The following is a 19,100-nucleotide window of genomic DNA, read 5'->3' on the forward strand; positions in this document are numbered from 1 at the left end:
GTGGTGCAGGGGACTGAACCTGGGACTTTGGAGCCTTTGCATAACCATTATGCTATCTACTCCCGCCCTTATGCAAGTAGTTTTAAACTTGTGCAAAGATAAATTCCTAGCAGTGAATTTGCTGCATGACGGGATATACATTTTATGTTTTTTACTTTTGTTGTCAGACTTGTTATTGGAGCTAGGTGCCTGCATTACAACTCCAACACTCTTGGCAACCATTATTGTTTTCATCCTTTTGTTTCATAGAGACAGAAGCTAGAGAGGGAGGGGGTGAGAAAACAGAAGAGAGAAAAAGACATTTGCATCACTACTCCACCACCTGTAAAGCATCCCTTCCCTTCCCACCTCCCTAGGTGAAGACCAGGGACTTAAAACCTGATCTTCTCACACGGTAATATGTTTGCTCTACTGAGTATACTACCTTCTTCCCCCTAAAACTGATTTTATTTGCTATTATTACTTACTTTTTTTTTTTTTTTACCAGAGAACTGCTCAGCTCCGAGTTGTAGTGGTGTAGTGTATTGAATGTGGGACTTTGGAGAGTCTGTTTGCATCACTATTATGTGCATCATTATTGCTATCTCCCCGGCCACCAAAAGCTTAATTTTCAGCATACATAATAAATCGAAAGAGCTTTATATTTAGAGGTATTGAAAGCTTTTTCTGAAAGTGGCTTATGGTGTGGTTTAAAAGTAGATGTGGGGGGCTGAGTAGTGTGACACCTGGTTAAGCACACACATTACCATGTGCAAGGACTCAGACTTAAGCCTCCACTCCCTACCTGCCCTCCTGCAGGTAGCTTCACAAATAGTGAAGCAAGTACTACAGGTATCTTTCTTTCTCCCCCTCTGTCACTCCCTTATCAGTTTCTATCCTATCAAGGAAAAAAAAAAGACGGTAGCAGTGGATTCATGGTACAGGTAGGAGAGATAGAATAATGGTTATATAGAGGCTCTGACATTCTAGGTTTAATCTCCAGCACCACTGTAAACCAGAGCTGTGCAGTGCTCTGGTATATTAACAAAAGAAAAAAGATAATGGGGATTTCAGGGGCAAGAAGGAAGACTGAGTAAATAAGATGATAATAGGCATATGTTAATTAAAAATAATGAAGTCGAGAGTCGGTGGCAGTGCAGTGGGTTAAGTGCACGTGGTGCAAAGCGCAAGGACTGGAGTAAGGATCCTGGTTCGAGCCTCTGGCTCCCCACCTGCAGAAGAGTCACAAGCGGTGAAGCAGGTCTGCAGGTGTCTGTCTTTCTCTCCCCCTCTGTCTTCCCCTCCTCTCCATTTCTCTCTGTCCTATCCAACAATGATGATATCAATAACAGTAATAACTACAACAATAAAACAATAAGGGCAACAAGAGGGAATGAATAAATAAATATTTATAAAAAAAATAATGAGTCGGGGGCCAGGTGGTAGCGCAGTGGGTTAAGCGAACATGGTGCGAGGTGCAAGGACCAGTGTAAGGATCCCAGTTCGAGCCCCTGGCTCCCCACCACAGGTGGTGAAGCAGGTGTCTGTCTTTCTCTCCCCCTCTGTCTTCCCTTCCTCTCTCAATTTTTTTCTGTCCTATCCAGCAACAACAACAGCAATAACAACAAGGTATGACAATTCCAAGGGCAACAAAATTGAAAAATGGCCTCCAGGAACAGTGGGTTCATAGTGCAGCCACGGAGCCCCAGCAATAACCCTGGAGGCAAAATAATGATGATGTCTGTTGGCCTGGGAGGTGGCACAGTGGATAGGGTGTTGGACTCTCAACTATGAGATCCTGAGTTCAATCCCCAGGAGCACATGCACCTTAGGAATGTCTGTTTCTTTCTCTCTCTTTCCTCCTGTCTTCATGAGTAAATAAATAAAATCTTAAAAAAATAATATTCTTGAATATTTATAGGTAATAACCCTTAGATTATGTAGAATATGTAATTCTCTTATTTTAAAGGGTTTTAAATTTTAAATAAGGAAATTGAAATATGTGTGTGATTTTGCTTTTTTAGATGGATGGTTGTAGTTAGACTGAAGTATGTACAGAAAGATTCTGGGGGTTCAGGCGTTGGGTTCCACCCCCTCTCTGTCCTCCCATCTCTCTCCATTTCTCTCTGTCCTATTAATATCAGTGGCAACAATAACAATAATGACAATAACAAAGGCAACAAAATGGGAAAAAATGGCCTCCAGGAGCAGTGGATTCGTGGTTCAAGCACTGAGCCCTAGCAATAACCCTGGAGGAAAAAGAAAGAAAGAAAGGATTCTGGGTTCCTGTAGTTAGTAGAAAGTGTTTTAGTGACTGTAGGGTAGGAGAGACATTTGTGAGTAAAAAGAAGATAGTACCTATGACTCCCAGAATTTGGTGTGTATTTATTGCTTGAGTTTGATTGTACCTAGTAGAGTCAGAACAGAACATAAGGAAACTTTGCCTCTAGGGTTCCTTTTCTAGCGTGAGGTGTACTGCAATGATTGTGATTCAAGATGGGAATGTGGAGGAAGTCATTAAGCTGGAGTTAGTGGATGGAACTGCTTTCTTAATGACTTTGGACTTCAAGTAAAACATAAAGCTTTGGTGTCCCTTTGTAGCTGAACTAGAGAGGGCTGGGGAAGGACTGATGGTCAGGAGATGGGAAGAATTCACAACTTTCTTTAAAATTCACAATGTTCAGAGCTTATGTAGGTCCTCTAACCATTCAAAAGGAGACTCCCCCCCTCGTTTCACTGGCTTAAATTTCTCTAAAAATGTACCTGTTTATGGTTTGATTTTTAAAAATTTCCCCTAGCAGTTAATTGTAGTATTTAGTTATGGTCAGCAGGGGGCACTCATTACTTGCCTCTCAGTCCAGAGACTTCAACAAAAGGATGGAGAGTTAAGTTCCTGTTTTAGAATTGCTTCCTCTGAAAATGCCATTAAACCATTACTACCTTTCAAAGCATCAAATGGGAAAAGTGTCTGGGGTTTTAGAACAAAAGCTGCCTATATCTCTAAATGAGGGACCTTAATGAGACTGGTTATGACCCACAGTTTTATGGGAGTTGTTTGGTGGAGGATTAATGCCCTTCTATTTATCCTAGGTACTTCCGAACTTTGTCTCCCGCCCCCATGGTCCTCGCTCTTGTTTCTCTTAAATCTTCCCCCCCCCCTTAAATCTTTTGACTAGCAACTTAATCATGTTTTCGTAATTCAAGCTCAGTCCCCTTAGCCTTTATTCCTTTCCATTCCCTTTGGCATATTTAATTGTCCCACTATTCAGCTGGAGCTGCTGTCCCTGTGGGAGAAATGAGATTTGTAAAAGGAAACCAGAGGTTATAGAGCACTTCCTATATTTTGTTGTAAAAATTGAGAACTCATATTTATATAAGGGTTAGAGAAATAGTCTTTAGTCCAGAAGTAAATTTGAAGTCCTGAAAAGTTAATAGAAATGATTTCTGGTATCTTTCAGCACAATATATGTAGCCAGACTTCTTTTTTGATTACTTTCTTAGCCCTCAGAAAAGTAGCTTAGTCTGTTGTTTGAACTCTTATCAATAGATGGCAGTGCAAGGAACTGAAGTTCTGACTGTTCATGGAAATGCTTACACAACTTGTAGGTTTTCTGATATATATTTAAGTATTTTATTTATTAATGAGAAAGATAGGAGGAGAGAGAGAGATAGAATCAGACATCACTCTGGTACATGTGCTGCTGGGGATTGAACTCAGGACCTCATGCTTGAGAGTCCAATGCTTCATCCATTGTGCCACCTCCTGGACCACAATATATATATTTTTAATCTTCCTTTTTAGGACAGCAGAGAAGAAAGTGGTCAAAATTACATCTGAAATGCCACAGACTGAGGTTGGTATTCTGCTTCTTCATAAAATAACAATATCGATATTTATATTTGATTTTTTATTCTGTATTTTATTTACATCATCACTTAAGACATTTTAACCATGGCAGACGATTTTTCATGTCAAAAAATTTTCCCGCCAACTATAGTTTAAAAAATATTTGGGGGAGTCGGGTGGTAGCACAGCAGGTTAAGTGCACGTGGTGCAAAACTCAAGGACCGGCATAAGGATCCCGGTTCAAGCCCCCGGCTCCATACCTGGAGGGGAGTCGCTTTGCAAGCAGTGAAGCTGGTCTGCAGGTGTCTATCTTTCTCTCCCCCTCTCTGTCTTCCCCTCCTCTCTCCATTTCTCTCTGTCCTATCCAACAACAACAGTATCAATAACAACGATGATAATAATAACTACAACAATAAAAAAGGGACAACAAAAGGAAAAATAAATATTTTTAAAAATTTAAAAAATGTTTTAAAAATATTTGTGCTTGCATGTTAGGCGTCACCTTTGATGCCGTGTGTGTGTGTGTGTGTGTGTGTATGTATGTGTTACTGTGCTTTCAGTGATAACTCATAAAGCTACTAACAAACTAGGATTAAAGTTTTGCACTATGAATGAGCTGAAAAATAACGAGAAAATTTTATACTTACATTACTACTTGTTAGTTGGGAGATTAAAATTTCTCTGGATTCTGTCTCAGGATCATAAATATTAGGTTTCTTCCTTTTTCCTAACTTTAAAGTTAAAAAAAAAAAAGGCAGGGATAATACAGCCTCATTTCTTAGTGGAAGAACACTAATGTGTTCCAAGCTGTTTCTTTGATCCTTTGACAAAGGTCAACCAAACCCAGCTTTTTGTCTACCTGGCTTTGTGCAGAATGCAAGTTTTGTGTTATTTCATTCCTCCCATTTGTTTTTGAGCACATGAATGAAATAGTGGTTTTTTGTGCTTATTTTTTCTTTGAAAGGGCTGTTAATACCTAGGATAGATACAACCTGAACCTTCGGGATTTATCAGTGTTCTCATTTTAGACAAATTACTCAAGATGTCCTGAAGATACGGATCTCTTTGTCTTAAAAGATGCAAATCAAAAAAAAAATTTTTTTCTCTCTTTCTCTTTTGTTTATCCTCAATAAGAGAATGCAGAAGAGAGCTGAACGATTCAATGTACCTGTGAGTCTGGAGAGTAAAAAAGCTGCCCGGGCAGCTAGGTGAGTATTTCAGACAGAGACAGTGATGATGATACGGAGGTTGGGGTGTGATCTTAAATTTTAGATAAAATTGTTGATTTAAGTAAAATAGAGACCTTGCTAGAAGGATATTCATTTGGTTCGATTTAGAACATCTCTGCTGGACTTAAGTAGCTAGAGGTAGGATATTATTTGAAATAGGTAAAATGCTGCTTTGTTGAAAAAAAAAAGTCATAGCATACTTTTCTATGCAAAAGTTGCATTTCCAATAACCCGATAGAATTTTTGTAATGTGTAAACGTTTGCCTTTTTTAAAAAATAGCAGAAACTGGCTGCCACTTCCAGTTCTGAAAGGCTTCTTTTTAGTTTATCCTCTGAGGTCTTGGTGTGAAAAAGTAAACTGAAAGTCTTTCATGGGGTTGTTAGAATTAGCTAATGATTGCAAAACTTGAGATCACAAGCAAGAAGTGCCATATGTATACTCAACACAGAGGCAGGCACCTAAGAGTGCGAACAGCTTCCTAAAATTTAGCTTGTTTTTCTTTGTACAGATTTGGGATTTCTTCAGTTTCATCAAAAGGTAAGAGCATAGAGACTCTTCTGAGAAAGTTATAAGCATATTTTCACTTTTCTCAAAACAAATTATTTTGTTTTTCTGAGGTAAGGTAAATTTTTTCATTTCTAGATGTTCCCCAACTCTTAATTTCTCTCTATCCTATCAGAAAGAAAGAAAGAGGCAAGCCACTGGGAGTGTTGGATTTGTAGTACCATCACCAATTCCTAGCAATAACCTTGGTGGCAATTAAAAATAAATAAATAAATAAATAAATAAATAAATAAAGGGTTCACTTGGGGCCCAGGGGGTGGTGTGGTGAGTAAAGCACGTAACATGAGATCATGAGTTCCCAGATTAAATTCCTGGTATCCCACAAGCCAGAATGATTCTTTGGTGTGGGTTTCTCTTACCCCCCCCCCTCCTTTACTGGATAGAGATAGCCAGAAACTGGGGGGGGGGGGGGGGAATAGAGAGGGAGACATCTGCAGCACTTGCAAAGCTCTCCTCCTACAAGTGGGGATCAAGGACTTAAACCCAGGACTTGAGCCTGGTAGGTAACATAAACTCTAGTCAGGTGTGCCACCACCTGGCCCCAAAGGGATTGATTTTTTTTTTCCCCCTTAAAAATTGTTAGAAGGGACTAGGTGTTGGTGCATCTGGTTCAGTACACATGATACCATGCACAAGGACTGGTTCAAGCCCCTGGTCCCCATTTGTATAGGGGAAGCTTCACTGCTGAAGCAGTGCTGTGGGTATATCTATCTATCTATCATCTATCTATCTATCTATCTATCTCCACTGGGGCTCAGGATATGGTGGTGCAGTTTCTATATATCCAAAATAAGTAAATGAAAAAAGTTTTTTTAAAAAGTTAGAATATTTCACATTTCACTATGGCACCTCCCAGACCACAGTACTAATCCTTTGTATGAATGTGCCACATTTTACTCATCAGTTGATGGACATTTGGTTTTTTTTTCTACTTTTTGACTATTATAGATAATGTTGCTATGAACATTCAGATACAAGTCTTTGTGTAAATTCTTTTTTTGTTTCTCTTGAATATTTGTAATACCTGTGTGGAGAATTGCTAGGTCATAAGTTAAACTGTGGGTGATTTTTTTTTTATACCAAACTATACTCCAGAGTGACAACAATCTTATCAGTAATGAATGTAGATAAGATCTGTATCTCGACCTTATATTTCACATCAGATTATAAAGGGTATTTGTCCTATACACTATTTCCATGTAGCCTAGTTTTTACCTATAATTGTCAACTTTTTTTTCTAACTGAAAATATTAAATGAAAAAAACTTTTTGTTTCCTTAGGCCTATCACCTGACACCAAGCCTATGGTAAGAATTATTATTATTATTACTGTTACTATTATCCTAAAATCCAACTTTTAAAACTATACAGTTTTTTATTAATTAATCTGTTATTGTTGTTTATTGTTACTGGGGTTATCATTTGGTATTACTGGTATTATTCAACATTACCTCTTAAATTAGAGAATAAAGACTAGTAGAATAAGTTGCCTCCTGGACCACCAAAAATGAAAACAAGCTTTGATGGCATTTTATTCAGCATTAAGATATCTTGTCCTTGGGGTTCAGTATTATAAGTGAATATGAAATGTGCTGGCAATGAAAATATCTTAGATAAAGTTTTTTTAAAAAAAAATTCTTTTTAATTTTTTTTAATATTTATTTTATTTATTCCCTTTTGTTGCCCTTGTTTTATTGTTGTAGTTATTATTGTTGTTGTCGTTGTTGGATAGGACAGAGAGAAATGGAGAGAGGAGGGGAAGACAGAGAGGAGGAGAGAAAGATAGACACCTGCAGACCTGCTTCACCACCTGTGAAGCGACTCCCCTGCAGGTGGGGAGCCGGGGTTCGAACCGGGATCGTTATGCCGGTCCTTGTGCTTTGCGCCACCTGCGCTTAACCCGCTGCGCTATAGCCCGACTCCCTCTTTTTAAATTTTTTATTATCTTTATTTATTGGATAGAGACAGTCAGAAATTGAGATGGAAGGGAAGGATAGAGAAGGCGAGAGACAGAAAGACACCTGCAGCACTGCTTCACCACTTGTGAAGCTTCCCCCTGCAGGTAGGGACTGGGGGCTCGAACCCTGGTCCTTGCACACTGTAACATGTGCACTCAACCAGGTGCACCATCACCCAACCCTGCAATGAAAATATCTTAAATTCATCTTTATGGTAATAAGTAAGTATTGATAGATCAATGTTCCAAGATTAAAAAAGTAAGAAAGTTGCATTTGGAAGTGGTAGTAGATTTGTCTTTTGAAGAAGGGAACACTTCAATGATATTCTCTCTTTCATAGGAGAAAGTTAAGAATTACTTGCAGAGGCAGGCAATATATAGGAATTAATTATTTGAACTATAAATGATAGTTGAAGATGATGATTTAGACATTTGTTTGCTATTTCAAGGAGTGCTTGGTCTACTTTGATCTTAAGCCCTCCTTAGGCTCTTGCCACCTTTGATGAATGAAGGAGACTAGGGTAGAATTTTTCACTGCATTCCAGAAGAGGCCTTTAATATATAGAAGCTGCTTAAAAGGTTTCTAATATGGTACATAAGGTATCTTTGATGTTCTAGGGTTATTTAAACTGTTAACTTTGTTAACCATAGTTTTTGCCTTCTGTATTTTTTATTATTTTGAAATGAGTTTTTTTTTTTTTCTCCAACATTTTTATAGGTTAACCTTGATAAACTAAAGGAAAGAGCTCAAAGATTTGGTCTAAATGTCTCCTCGATCTCCAGAAAGGTAAGGTGCTACTTTAAGAAACATTAGAGCAATTTGGTGGTTACATTGGCTTTTTTGCAAAATCATGCTAACTGCCTGACTTCAGATCATATGATTCTTAAGATTACACATAGCAGGCAGGGTCTAAGAGGTGGTGCAATAGATGGAGTATTGGATGTCCTTAAGCTTAAAGTCCTATACTACTAGCATTGCATATGCTGGGGTGATAATTTGGTTACCCACTACCCATCCACACATTAATGAATTAAACTCAAAAGCTAAATGCAACATACTTGGGAAGAATTATGAAAAAATAATTTATTTTAAAGACAGAAAGATACAGAGAGACACTAGAGCACTGCTCAGCTCTGGCTTATGGTGGTGCTGGTAATGAACCTGGGCCTCAGAGCCTTAAGCACGAAACTCTTTTACTTAACCATTATGCTATCTCTCCAGCCCCTGTAAAAATTCTTATGAGGAAAGAAACACCAAAGTACTACTGTATTATCTGTGGATTTCTATGGTTTTGTTTTGGTGCTCTTCCATAGTGCCTGCGATTGAACCAAGAGCCTTATAAAAGGCTGGTGCTCTACCTCCCATGCGTGTCAGGGTTGGAACAGGAAATTAATGATGTGACTGAGTTGATAGTTTTGGAATAGTCCAATCGGTACATTTCTGTACCTCATCATGGAGCTCTAGGCTGTAGTATAGCGGCCTCCAATATAATTTGGTCACTTTCAGTTTTACATGATATCTCATTCATTTAAATATGATAAACATAGGTAGTGTGGAGATAGACTTCGTCATCTTTGCATCCTTAAAAGGGTAGTGAAAAATCCTCTCTCATGGTATTTCTATTTATTCATCTGCTTAAGATTCTAATTGCTTGCTTATTTCTCATCAGTAGACTTTGTTACAAACCAATATGTATGATTAAAGAGAGACGTTGTATGGAAGGAAGGGGGCCATGCATAATAGTGTTCTATGACTAATGTTTTCTTTTTTCAAACTGACAAAAATCTGATCATCTTCACATTTTATTAATGATTTTTATTGATGTCGCTTTGGTTTTATAATCCTGTATGTTGGAATATAGGTCATAGGTCTTCAAATGTATATTGCCACAGCATGCTGCCCACCACCAGGTGCCACAGTCCTCACACTTTATAACACAACATCTTCAGTTTCAGAATTGTTGCTTAAGTGTATTGTAAATTAGATGATACTTAGTCTCCACTGTTTTTTTAAGGATTCATTTTCTTTCATACACTATGAACACATAGTATACACAGAAACATAACTTAAACCTAGCCTCCCTCCCCCCTTCAGGCATCTTCTCCTTCTCCCCCTGCCCAAGAAAGGCCTGTTCATTCTTGTTTCCAGCTCAAGTCTCAGAGAATAGAATTCTGTTGCTTTAGGATAACGGGGATTGACAGGGAAAAGAATGGCACTAGCATTAATAGACATTTTTTTTTTTTAAACACAAGAGGTTGTAAATTGTCTCCTCCAACTCTTCAGACTATTTGAGGATATAATGGCATGCCTTTTTTCATTGAAGCCTCATGGTGACTATGGACTAAGGAACCTCCCACCCATACAAACAAAACAAAATCCAGATAAATAACCTATGTCTACTTGGCTCTGATTGATCACCAACTTAAGTTTTCAGTCTTAAGCTTGAAGTCTTTTGCCATTTATTCTCTCTTTCTCTCTCTCTCTCTCTTTCTCGGTAGTAGAGAGATGCAGTGAAGTAATATCTGCGTCAGTCCTGTTAATGAAGGACAAGGTTTGGCCTGGCCCATAAATAAAAATGGTAAACTCATATCTGGCAGGATGGATAAAGTCTGGCAGTGCAATTTGAGTGACATCTCCCCTGCCTCCTGCCCCCATGCTAAATTTAGGAAGTTAAACTTGATGTGTTGCAAAGTTCTTGAAATCTTACCAAAGGAGTATTTAGGTTTAAATATTTTTTAATAGTTTTTTTTTTTTAAGAAAGGATTAATTAACAAAACCATAGGGTAGGATCCTGGGGTACAACTCCACACAATTCCCACCACCCAATCTCCATATCCCACCCCCTCCCCTGATAGCTTTCCCACTCTCTATCCCTCTGGGAGCATGGACCCAGGGTCATTGTGGGTTGTAGAAGGTGGAAGGTCTGGCTTCCGTAATTGCTTCCCCGCTGAACATGGGCGTTGACTGGTCGGTCCATACTCCCCAGTCTGCCTCTCTCTTTCCATAGTAGGGTGGGTCTCTGGGGAAGCAGAGCTCCAGGACACATTGGTGGGGTCTTCAGTCCAGGGAATCTTGGCCGGCATCCTGATGACATCTGGAACCTGGTGACTGAGAAGAGTTAACATACAAAGCCAAACAAATTGTTGAGCAATCATGGACCCAAAGCTTGGAATAGTGGAGAGGAAGTGTTAGGGGGGTACTCACTGCATACTCTAGTGTACTTCTGCTTTCAGGTATATATTTTGCAGTAGTTTATGGATGCATGTGAACATATGCTCTCTCTCACAGAAACTGGTGTATATCTAGGTTTTGGGACTTTGTTAGAAAGTGAACCACCTGAGATGGAATTAGAGTATACTATAAAAGGAAAGGTCTCACCCGAGTAATGAAGCTGAAGGGTAGTCATTCCACACGTGAAGTCTCTGGACACAGTCTGAGCTTAAGCATGTTGAGGTGGCAATCGTTGTGTTGATTAGGTTGCGATTGGCAGATGCAATATTATTTGATACGGATTGGGAGAGGCATGCGGGAAAGTGGGCCCTATCCTAAGGTTCTAGGACTGGGGGAAGTAGAGGCTCTATAGTGGAGATGTGAGGTTCCTGCTGTCTTAGGGTTCAAAAAGACAATCGATAGTTAATGTTATCATCACATTATTTGGTAATTGGGTTAACTTTGAAAAGTCCTTTTGTTAGGGTTTGCTGTACAGTATTGCTGTACAGTACCCAGTATTTTGTATAGAGCTGTGCTATTGGTTGCTTCTGATCTACTTGGTCTAGGCTTTTGAAAGAGTCTGCATATCAAATACACAGCCTATATAGTAAAAAGATTCAGTCTGTGTTTTAAAAAACTTCGAGACATACAATTAATTTTCCCCCTCATATTAATTAACTAATGATTTATATGACTACATTTTACTAGGAGTGTACATAAACACCATTCCCACCACCAAAAGACTGTGACCCATCCCTCCCGCCCACTCCCACCCCCCACTGGCCCAGGAAGCTGCATGTCTACCCCTCACCACAGGGTTTTTACTTTGGTGCCCTAAGGTTTAAATATTTTTTTTAAAGTTTCAGTGACTAAGCAGAAAGCTGGAATGTGGGTATAATCTTTTCCCTACCCAAAAGTATACAATGCTAGCAGAGGAAGTGGTCTAGTGGTTGAGCTCTGTTGTAAGCATGAGGTTCTAAGTTCAATCCCAGGTATTACATATGCCAGTCAAGCCTCCCTCTTTCTGTATATGTATTTCCTAAATAACAATATTAATAAAAAGTTTCCAAGCTTCAGTCCACTCTGGAAGTAGGAAAGAATAAAAGCTTTCCAAGAATGGTAAAGTGGTTTTTATTTTTGTTTTACCAAAGTTCTGCTCAGCTATAGTTTATGGTGTGGTACTGGGGATTGAACCTTGGGACCTCAGAGCCTCTGGCATTGATGCCTTTTGCATAACCCTTATGCTGTCTTCCTTCACGGGTTGTCTGAGAGGCCTACAAATAGTAAACAACTACTCTTTGTAAGTTTGTGAGTTTTGCCTATTTTCTTCCCTGTTGACTATGATCTGTGTTAAATTGTGTTAGAATATAAACAGATGGATAAAGAGAAAAAGCCCCCACTGACCATCTTGTTGGTGAGACTGAGAGCTAGACAATTCTTGGGTGACTACAGTGATTCTTTAATTCACCATTGGTTGTACAATGCTTGATTCACTGGAGTGAGACACCAGACCTTCCTCCTCTTTCCTCCTTTTCTCCTTCCTTTCTGCCTCCCTACCAAACAGCCACTAAGCTTTTCCTCCTCTCCCTTCATATACATTATCAGTTTTCCCAAAAATATTTGCACTAGGATAAATATAGTGTGTGTGCATGTGCGTGTGTTTCTTTGGTACCAGGCTATGAACTCATGCATGTAACTGGTTTGCATGGTCAAATTTTTCCTTTTTTGTTTCTTTTTTAGAAAGAGGCACTACCTATTACCATTACCACTTCCACCATCCATGTAGTTACCCTGCTGTCATCCATGATACCTCATGCATGCATGGCAAGACATTTGCTCTATCTACATAGTTGAGCTATCTCCTGACCCTAAATAGTATATATATATTTTTAGACTTCTGTTAACCGATAAGAATGGATTATGTCAGCCCAGGAGGTGGTGTAATGGATAACGTATTAGACTCTTAAGCATGAAGTCCAAGTTTAGCCCCCCCGTACTGTATGTGCCATAGTGTTGCTTTTGTCTCACTCATCAAAATAATATAAAATATATTTTAAAAATAAGAATTATGGTAGAGAGAGAAAGCAGTTGAGGCCAGGTGGTGGCGAGCCTGGTCAGGTGAGCACACTACAGTGCATAAGGACCTGGGTCAAGTCCCTGGCCACCACCTGCAGGGGGAAATCTTCAAAAGTGGTGGAGCAGAGCTATGGGTCTCTCTCTCTCTAAATATCTCTCTGCCCTATTAAGTAAAGGGAGAAAGAGAGAGAGCAGTCAAAAGTGGCTTTTAGAGCACATTTCAAAAAAAGTGAAGGCCCAACTCCACATTTTCAGCATTTCTTAGAGCAGTTTAGGGACTAGCCAAAAATTAGCGAGTTCTCTAAATTATTTTCTGATTCATAGTGCTTTGAAAATAAATAATGTGACCCAAAAGGTGGTACAGTAGCTAAAGTGTTGGACCATCAAGCGTGAGTCCTGAGTTTGATCCCCAACGTTACATGTACCTAGCCCTCTCATCATTAATAAGTAAAACATTGAAATAAAATATTTGGCCACCTCCTCTCCTCTACCTGCTCTTTTCTAAGATAAAAGCACAAACTACTTTTCTCTGCTAGCCCATTAGCACAAAGATTGAGGTGGGAGTGGGGAAGTTGTTTAGAGAACAAACAGTAGGGAAACTCTGACCTCTGTTTATCCCCTCATCTGGTTCTTCATTTATCCCTGCTGAGGAGCAGAACATGTCTTTTGTCTGAAACACAAATACATTTTCACCTCCCTCTCTTTTCACTCCACATAACCCCCCCCCCAATTCCTTTCTATTATGGTTCCAATCGATGCTTATATATGTCATTCAACTACTGTTGAATCTTTTGACTGGAAATTTGGAAGAGCGAAGAGATAAGAGTTGAAGTTTTTCTCTCGTGACCAAGACTCTTGAAATTTTCACTGGAGAAATGGAGTCAGATTTTTCTTTGCTCAATTTCCACTCTTACTGTACTCTAACCTTAAGTACTTTTTAGTTAGCTATGTGTGAGTAAAAATTTAGACAATAAATTAAATACAAATTGAAAGCTTTAAGAAGAAACACTTTGTAAGTTTGACAAGATAAAGTCTTTGATACTATGACAGGATTTGACTTGTGTTTTCCCTGTTTACTATAAATTGGATCTTTGGGATGTTTCTGACTAAGAGTCGTATTTTCTGAGTTGCATGTTTATGACCACTAGATGTGTATATGTGTGTGTGTGTGTGTTAGTAATTCAGTAGTGATTTGTAGGATTATAAGATAATAGGTGTATAATTCCACACCAGTTGCACCACCTAAGTTCTAAATGCCATGCCTCTCCCACAGACACACCCAACAGTAGCCACCATAGTTTACCCAAGAAACACTGTTATGGGTTGACTACATATATAATTTTTTTTCAAGTTCATGTGTTTTAATTCTTTATATCCCTCTTGAGAGTGAAGTCATCCCAAGATTGACCTTTTTTCCTCTTCCCTCCCAGAAAAAAGAAACAAAACCTGACTTCTTCAGGGGTTCTCCAGACTCTTTTCCCTCTCTGAATGGTACAAAAAAATTAAAAAAATAAAGAAGATTCCTTGTCACAATTTCTGGGTCCTAGTGGAACTGGCATTCAGTGCCCTGTGGTCATCTTCTTCTAATAGTTTTCCCCCTTTGGAAGTGTAGACCAAAAATTCTTTTGGGATTATAGAAGGAAGGAGTTCTGGCTTTTATAATTGCTTCTCCACTGGACATGAACATTGGCTGGTCGATCCATAGCCCCAGCCTGTCTCTGTCTTTCCCTAAGTAGGGTAGGGCTCTGGAGAGGTGAGGTACCAGGACACACTGGTGGGGTCATCTGACTGGGATCATAGTAGCATCTTCAACTTAATGACTGAAAGGCATTAAGGTGTAAAGCAGGACAAAGTGCTTAATAAATAGGGACCAAAGAGTAGGAATAGAGTCATTAAGAGTACAGCTAGAGTTTTGTACCCTACTGTTATATATACTTATTTATGAGAGAGAAAATAGAATTCAAACATCACTCTGGCTAGGTGATGCCAGGGATTGCACTCAGGAGTTGAGTTCAACATTTGCTATCTCATTTAATTCCTTGATAATCAAGGACTGTTGTTTTGTGCCGCGGAGAAGAGAGAGAGAAGGTCCGGAGCGAAGAGGGAACACAAATCTTTATTTGCACTGGCACCTCAGAGTTGGGTGCTAGAGAAACAGGTTGGGCCATGTGGAGGTAGCGAAAATGGCCGCCTCATGCAGTAACCTTTCCTACGTCTGAGCACCGAAGTGGAGCGCTGGCAAGAGCTTGAGGTGTGGAAGAAGAAGGGCTTTTATAGGAACAGCTTTCGTGAGAATGGGAAGGGGGATGAGTAACCATAGCACTCCAGGATAGGATAATAACTCTTGTGAAAATGGGAAGGGGGAGGAGTGACCAAAGTGCTCCAAATATCGCGGGGAAATAGACAATGCCCTGAGGGCACAACATGGCGAAACAGGCACTCTGAGAATGTCCCAATTCTCGTGGGAACTAGCAGTAGCCTGAGGGGACAACATGGCAGATGTGACTGCATCTGCACAATTTCCCAGCAAAGGACTACATTTCCTATGGTTAGATCGTGACCACTTGAATCTTACCTTTTTGCTTTATTTTTATTCATTGAATTTAAATGCCAAGACCTGGTGGCAAAATTTATGGTAGAAAAAAAGCTCACCTTCCTTTGTATCTCCCCACTCTATATCCTTTGCCAAGTAATGTCTGCATTCTAATATGTCAGAACTTTGATTAAAAAAACAAGTTTTATGCTACACTATGGTCCCCCTGTGATCTTTGCCTCAAGAGCAAACAGCCTGAAAGGGAAAGTGGGGTTGAGAACTCTGGATTCTGTTAAATCTAGGGGTTTTGTCTTGTTTTCATTAATGAGCAAGACATAGAGGCCAGAGTACCACACAACTCTGACTCATGGTAGTGCTTGAGATATGAAAGTCTTACGCTAGAGGGAGTTGGGCAGGGAGTGCAGCAGGTTAAGCGCTTGTAGCACAAAGTGCAAAGACCAGCAAAAAGATCCCAGTTCGAGTCCCTGGCTCCCCGCCTGTATGGGAGTCGCTTCACAGGCGGTGAAGCAGATCTGCAGGTGTCTATCTTTCTCTCCCTGTCTCTGTCTTCCCCTCCTCTCTCCATTTCTCTCCATCCTATGATGGAGAGAACAACAACAATAAAACAAGGGCAACAAAAGGGAATAAATAAGTAAATAAATATTTTAGGAATCTGTTTTAAGTGCCTTCAGTTTTTTTTTTTTTGTTTGTTTGTTTTTTAAGGATTTATTCATGAGAAAGCTAGGAGGAGAGAAAGAACCAGACAGTATTCTGTTATATGTGCTGCCAGGGATTGAACTCAGGACCTCATGCTTGAGAGTCTAATGCTTTATCCTTTGTGCCACCTCCTGGAACACCCTTCAGTTGTTTTTACCAGCCAAGTTATTGGAATGGAATCCCTTTTTGTGCATTAATTAGTAGTTTTATTTTATTGTTATTATTTATTCTTTTTTATTGCCACCTAGGTTATTGCTGGTGATTTTTCAGTGCCTGCATGACAGATCCACCGTTCCCTAGGACCATGCCTCCTCCCTCCTTTTTTTCTCTTCTTTATTTGATAGGACAGAGAAATTGAGAGGGAAAAGAGACACCTGTAATATTTGCTTCACCACTCATGAAGCTTCCCCACTGCAAATGGAGAGCGGGGCTAAAATCCGGGCCTGTTTGCTAAATTTTAATTTGCTAAACAAGCCTTAATATAAAACCTGTCTGTTACTATCTGTTCTCCACTCCATTGACGTTCCCTTACCGTCTCTCTTAATTCTGCAGGGGGGGAAAAAAACCTTTGTGTGCTTGAACTTATATCTCTCTTTCACCCACATACCTGATGTGTTCCTTAATCTTGTTTTGGCATGTTCTTCCTGTACTGAACTCTCGTTAACAGAGTCTCTGCCTGTGTTCTTTATTTGCATGCTATAAAGGCAGCAAAGATCGATGTGCTCTTTAAGATCAAGCTGTGATTCCTTTATAACTTTATTTCCCCCTTTATATCTCTGCAACTCAGATATACTATTTGTAGGAAACACATGTATGTATAATAGTTTTGTTGTTTTTTTTTAAAGCTCCCAATGCTTGTGGATGGAGTAACCACCTTAGTTTAGATTTGATTAAGGGAAAACAATTTTTTTCTTTAAAGTTTTAGTCTGTACTTTCTCAAAGCTGTTTGCAATTTGTACTATATGTACTATATATATATATTCTAGAGGGTGACGGGGACCCTTTTTTAATGTACAACTTCCTAGATCCTTCCTTTGGAGATTCAAGTTTTATAATCTGCAATGATTTAAAATACAATAGTTTAAAGAATGTTTTACTATTACTCATTTTAAATTTCAAACTGTTCAAGTGGGTAATATCCTTCATTCTCAGTATATCTGTACTAAGACACTGTTTATTTACCTTCTCTCCAAAGTGTTTAGCTTCCCTCCACTGACTTCTTGACATTGCTGCCAAGCTCTGCACTGCTTGTCCCTAAAAGCAGCAGTTTCCTGTCTTTTAAAGGGGGGTGGTGGTGGTGGGAACTTTTAATAGAAACTTAGTTTCCTGGGGTCTCAAGTGTGAAGCCTTCATTTCCTCCACCTGCCCTGCTTTGTCCTACAATCAGCTAGAGCAAGACCAAGACGACCCCCTCCGGAGTTGGGAAGGAGTGGGGGTTGGGGAGAAAGCTTGCTTTGGAGGGGGGGGGGGGGGCGAACGGATCTAGTGGCTTAGAAAAGTGTAAGAACTGTATTTCTTAGCAGTCTCCAGTTCTAATGTAGCTTTAAAATTCCTGGCATCTTCCTGGCTAAGGAAAGTTGATTTTAATCTTACAGCTGAAACAGAATGTTGTGAGTAGGGTTAGGTGTATATGAGCGGAGTATTGAAAATTGCCCCTTTACTATATTGATATTTGCTAAAATAGCTTAGACCCTGCATTGGTTTTTGGGACCACCCCATGTTCTACAGTCTGACGTAGATTTACAAATAAACATGTTCAAATAGACTTCAGAAACTAGGGCAAGGAGGTGACAGCTGTGTGTTTAAGCATTGGAGTGTTTCTGAGAGAAAACCCATCAGTTGTTGTCATTCACCCTAAGAGTATGAAATTGGAAGCCTGCTTACCCTGGAGTGTTTCATAACCTTTACCTCTGGGAAGTCAAGGCCATGTCATTATTAATCTACCATCACCTAGAAGCCCCTAGGCAATGCTTTTCATCCAGGGATCAGTCACATGTAGTGAGAGTCAAAAAAGTGACCATAAGGCAGGCTCTTTCTTTTCCTTTTTTGTCTTACTTTTCATCTTACATTCATCAGATTGGCTTGAGAACTATTAGCATCTTAGTTTAGTAATGTATTTACAAAGAGGGACAGCTATTTATTTGTTATTTTTTGCAAAATGTGATGGTATCACTCCAGGGGGGAAGCTCCTAAGACAATAAGCTGGTGAAGTGACTGTTTAGATCCTGGTGGGAATATGTAAAAGATTCTAACATTGAATGGTGCTGGATATGAATAATAGCTGTTATTAAATCAGTCTTCCGAAAGTGACCAACTCCAACTCTTATTCATTATCTGAGCTTCCCTGAAATGCCCATGCTCCCTTTTGTCATGTAAGCGTATCTCTGCCTGAATTCTTAAAGATTGGGATTTCTGCTTCTTATACATTGTGTAAGGACGAATTATGGGTGAGTTTATTGCACTGACCAGGGAAAATGCCTAGCTTGGTTAATTCTTTTTAGTTTCCTCAGAGAGCAGTGAGAGCTATCTTTTAGTTGGAATCATAATACACTTGCTTTGTGTTTGGGGAATTAGCTATTTGAATTAGTGATTATATTGAATTACTAAGCTCAAATTTCCTTAAAAAAAAAAAAAAAAAAAGCCTGGGTTACATTTAGGTCACTATTTCTCCAAGTTTGCCTTTATGATTCAGAGTGGCACTGGTAATAAGACTGAAAAATGGGGAGCCAGGTTGTAGCATAGCGGGTTAAGCACACATGGCGCAAAACGCAAGGACCAGCAGAAGGATCCTGGTTCAAGCCCCGGCTCTCCACCTGCAAGGGAATCGCTTCACAGGTGGTGAAGCAGGGCTGCTTCCCCCTCTCTGTCTTCCCCTCCTCTCTCCATTTCTGTCTGTTCCTATCCAACAACATTGATAACAACAGTAATAATAACTACAATAAAACAAGGGCAACAAAAGGGAATCAATAAATTAATTAATAAAATAT

The 19,100-nt window shown here is 39.5% G+C and overlaps 1 protein-coding gene across 1 annotated transcript in view; it reads left to right on the forward strand.

Annotated features, from left to right (window-relative positions):
• Window positions 1–19,100, forward strand: part of SARNP (SAP domain containing ribonucleoprotein) — a 42,347-nt gene that overhangs the window by 14,015 nt on the left and 9,232 nt on the right. The window contains exons 5-9 of the mRNA XM_007533362.3: window positions 3,782–3,833; window positions 4,961–5,034; window positions 5,565–5,593; window positions 6,901–6,926; window positions 8,295–8,363. Coding sequence (XP_007533424.1) covers window positions 3,782–3,833; window positions 4,961–5,034; window positions 5,565–5,593; window positions 6,901–6,926; window positions 8,295–8,363 — 250 coding nt within the window. The remainder of the gene's footprint in view (window positions 1–3,781; window positions 3,834–4,960; window positions 5,035–5,564; window positions 5,594–6,900; window positions 6,927–8,294; window positions 8,364–19,100) is intronic.

The sequence above is a fragment of the Erinaceus europaeus genome, chromosome 7 (assembly GCF_950295315.1).
Source record: "Erinaceus europaeus chromosome 7, mEriEur2.1, whole genome shotgun sequence".
NCBI classification, from domain to species: Eukaryota; Metazoa; Chordata; class Mammalia; order Eulipotyphla; family Erinaceidae; genus Erinaceus; species Erinaceus europaeus.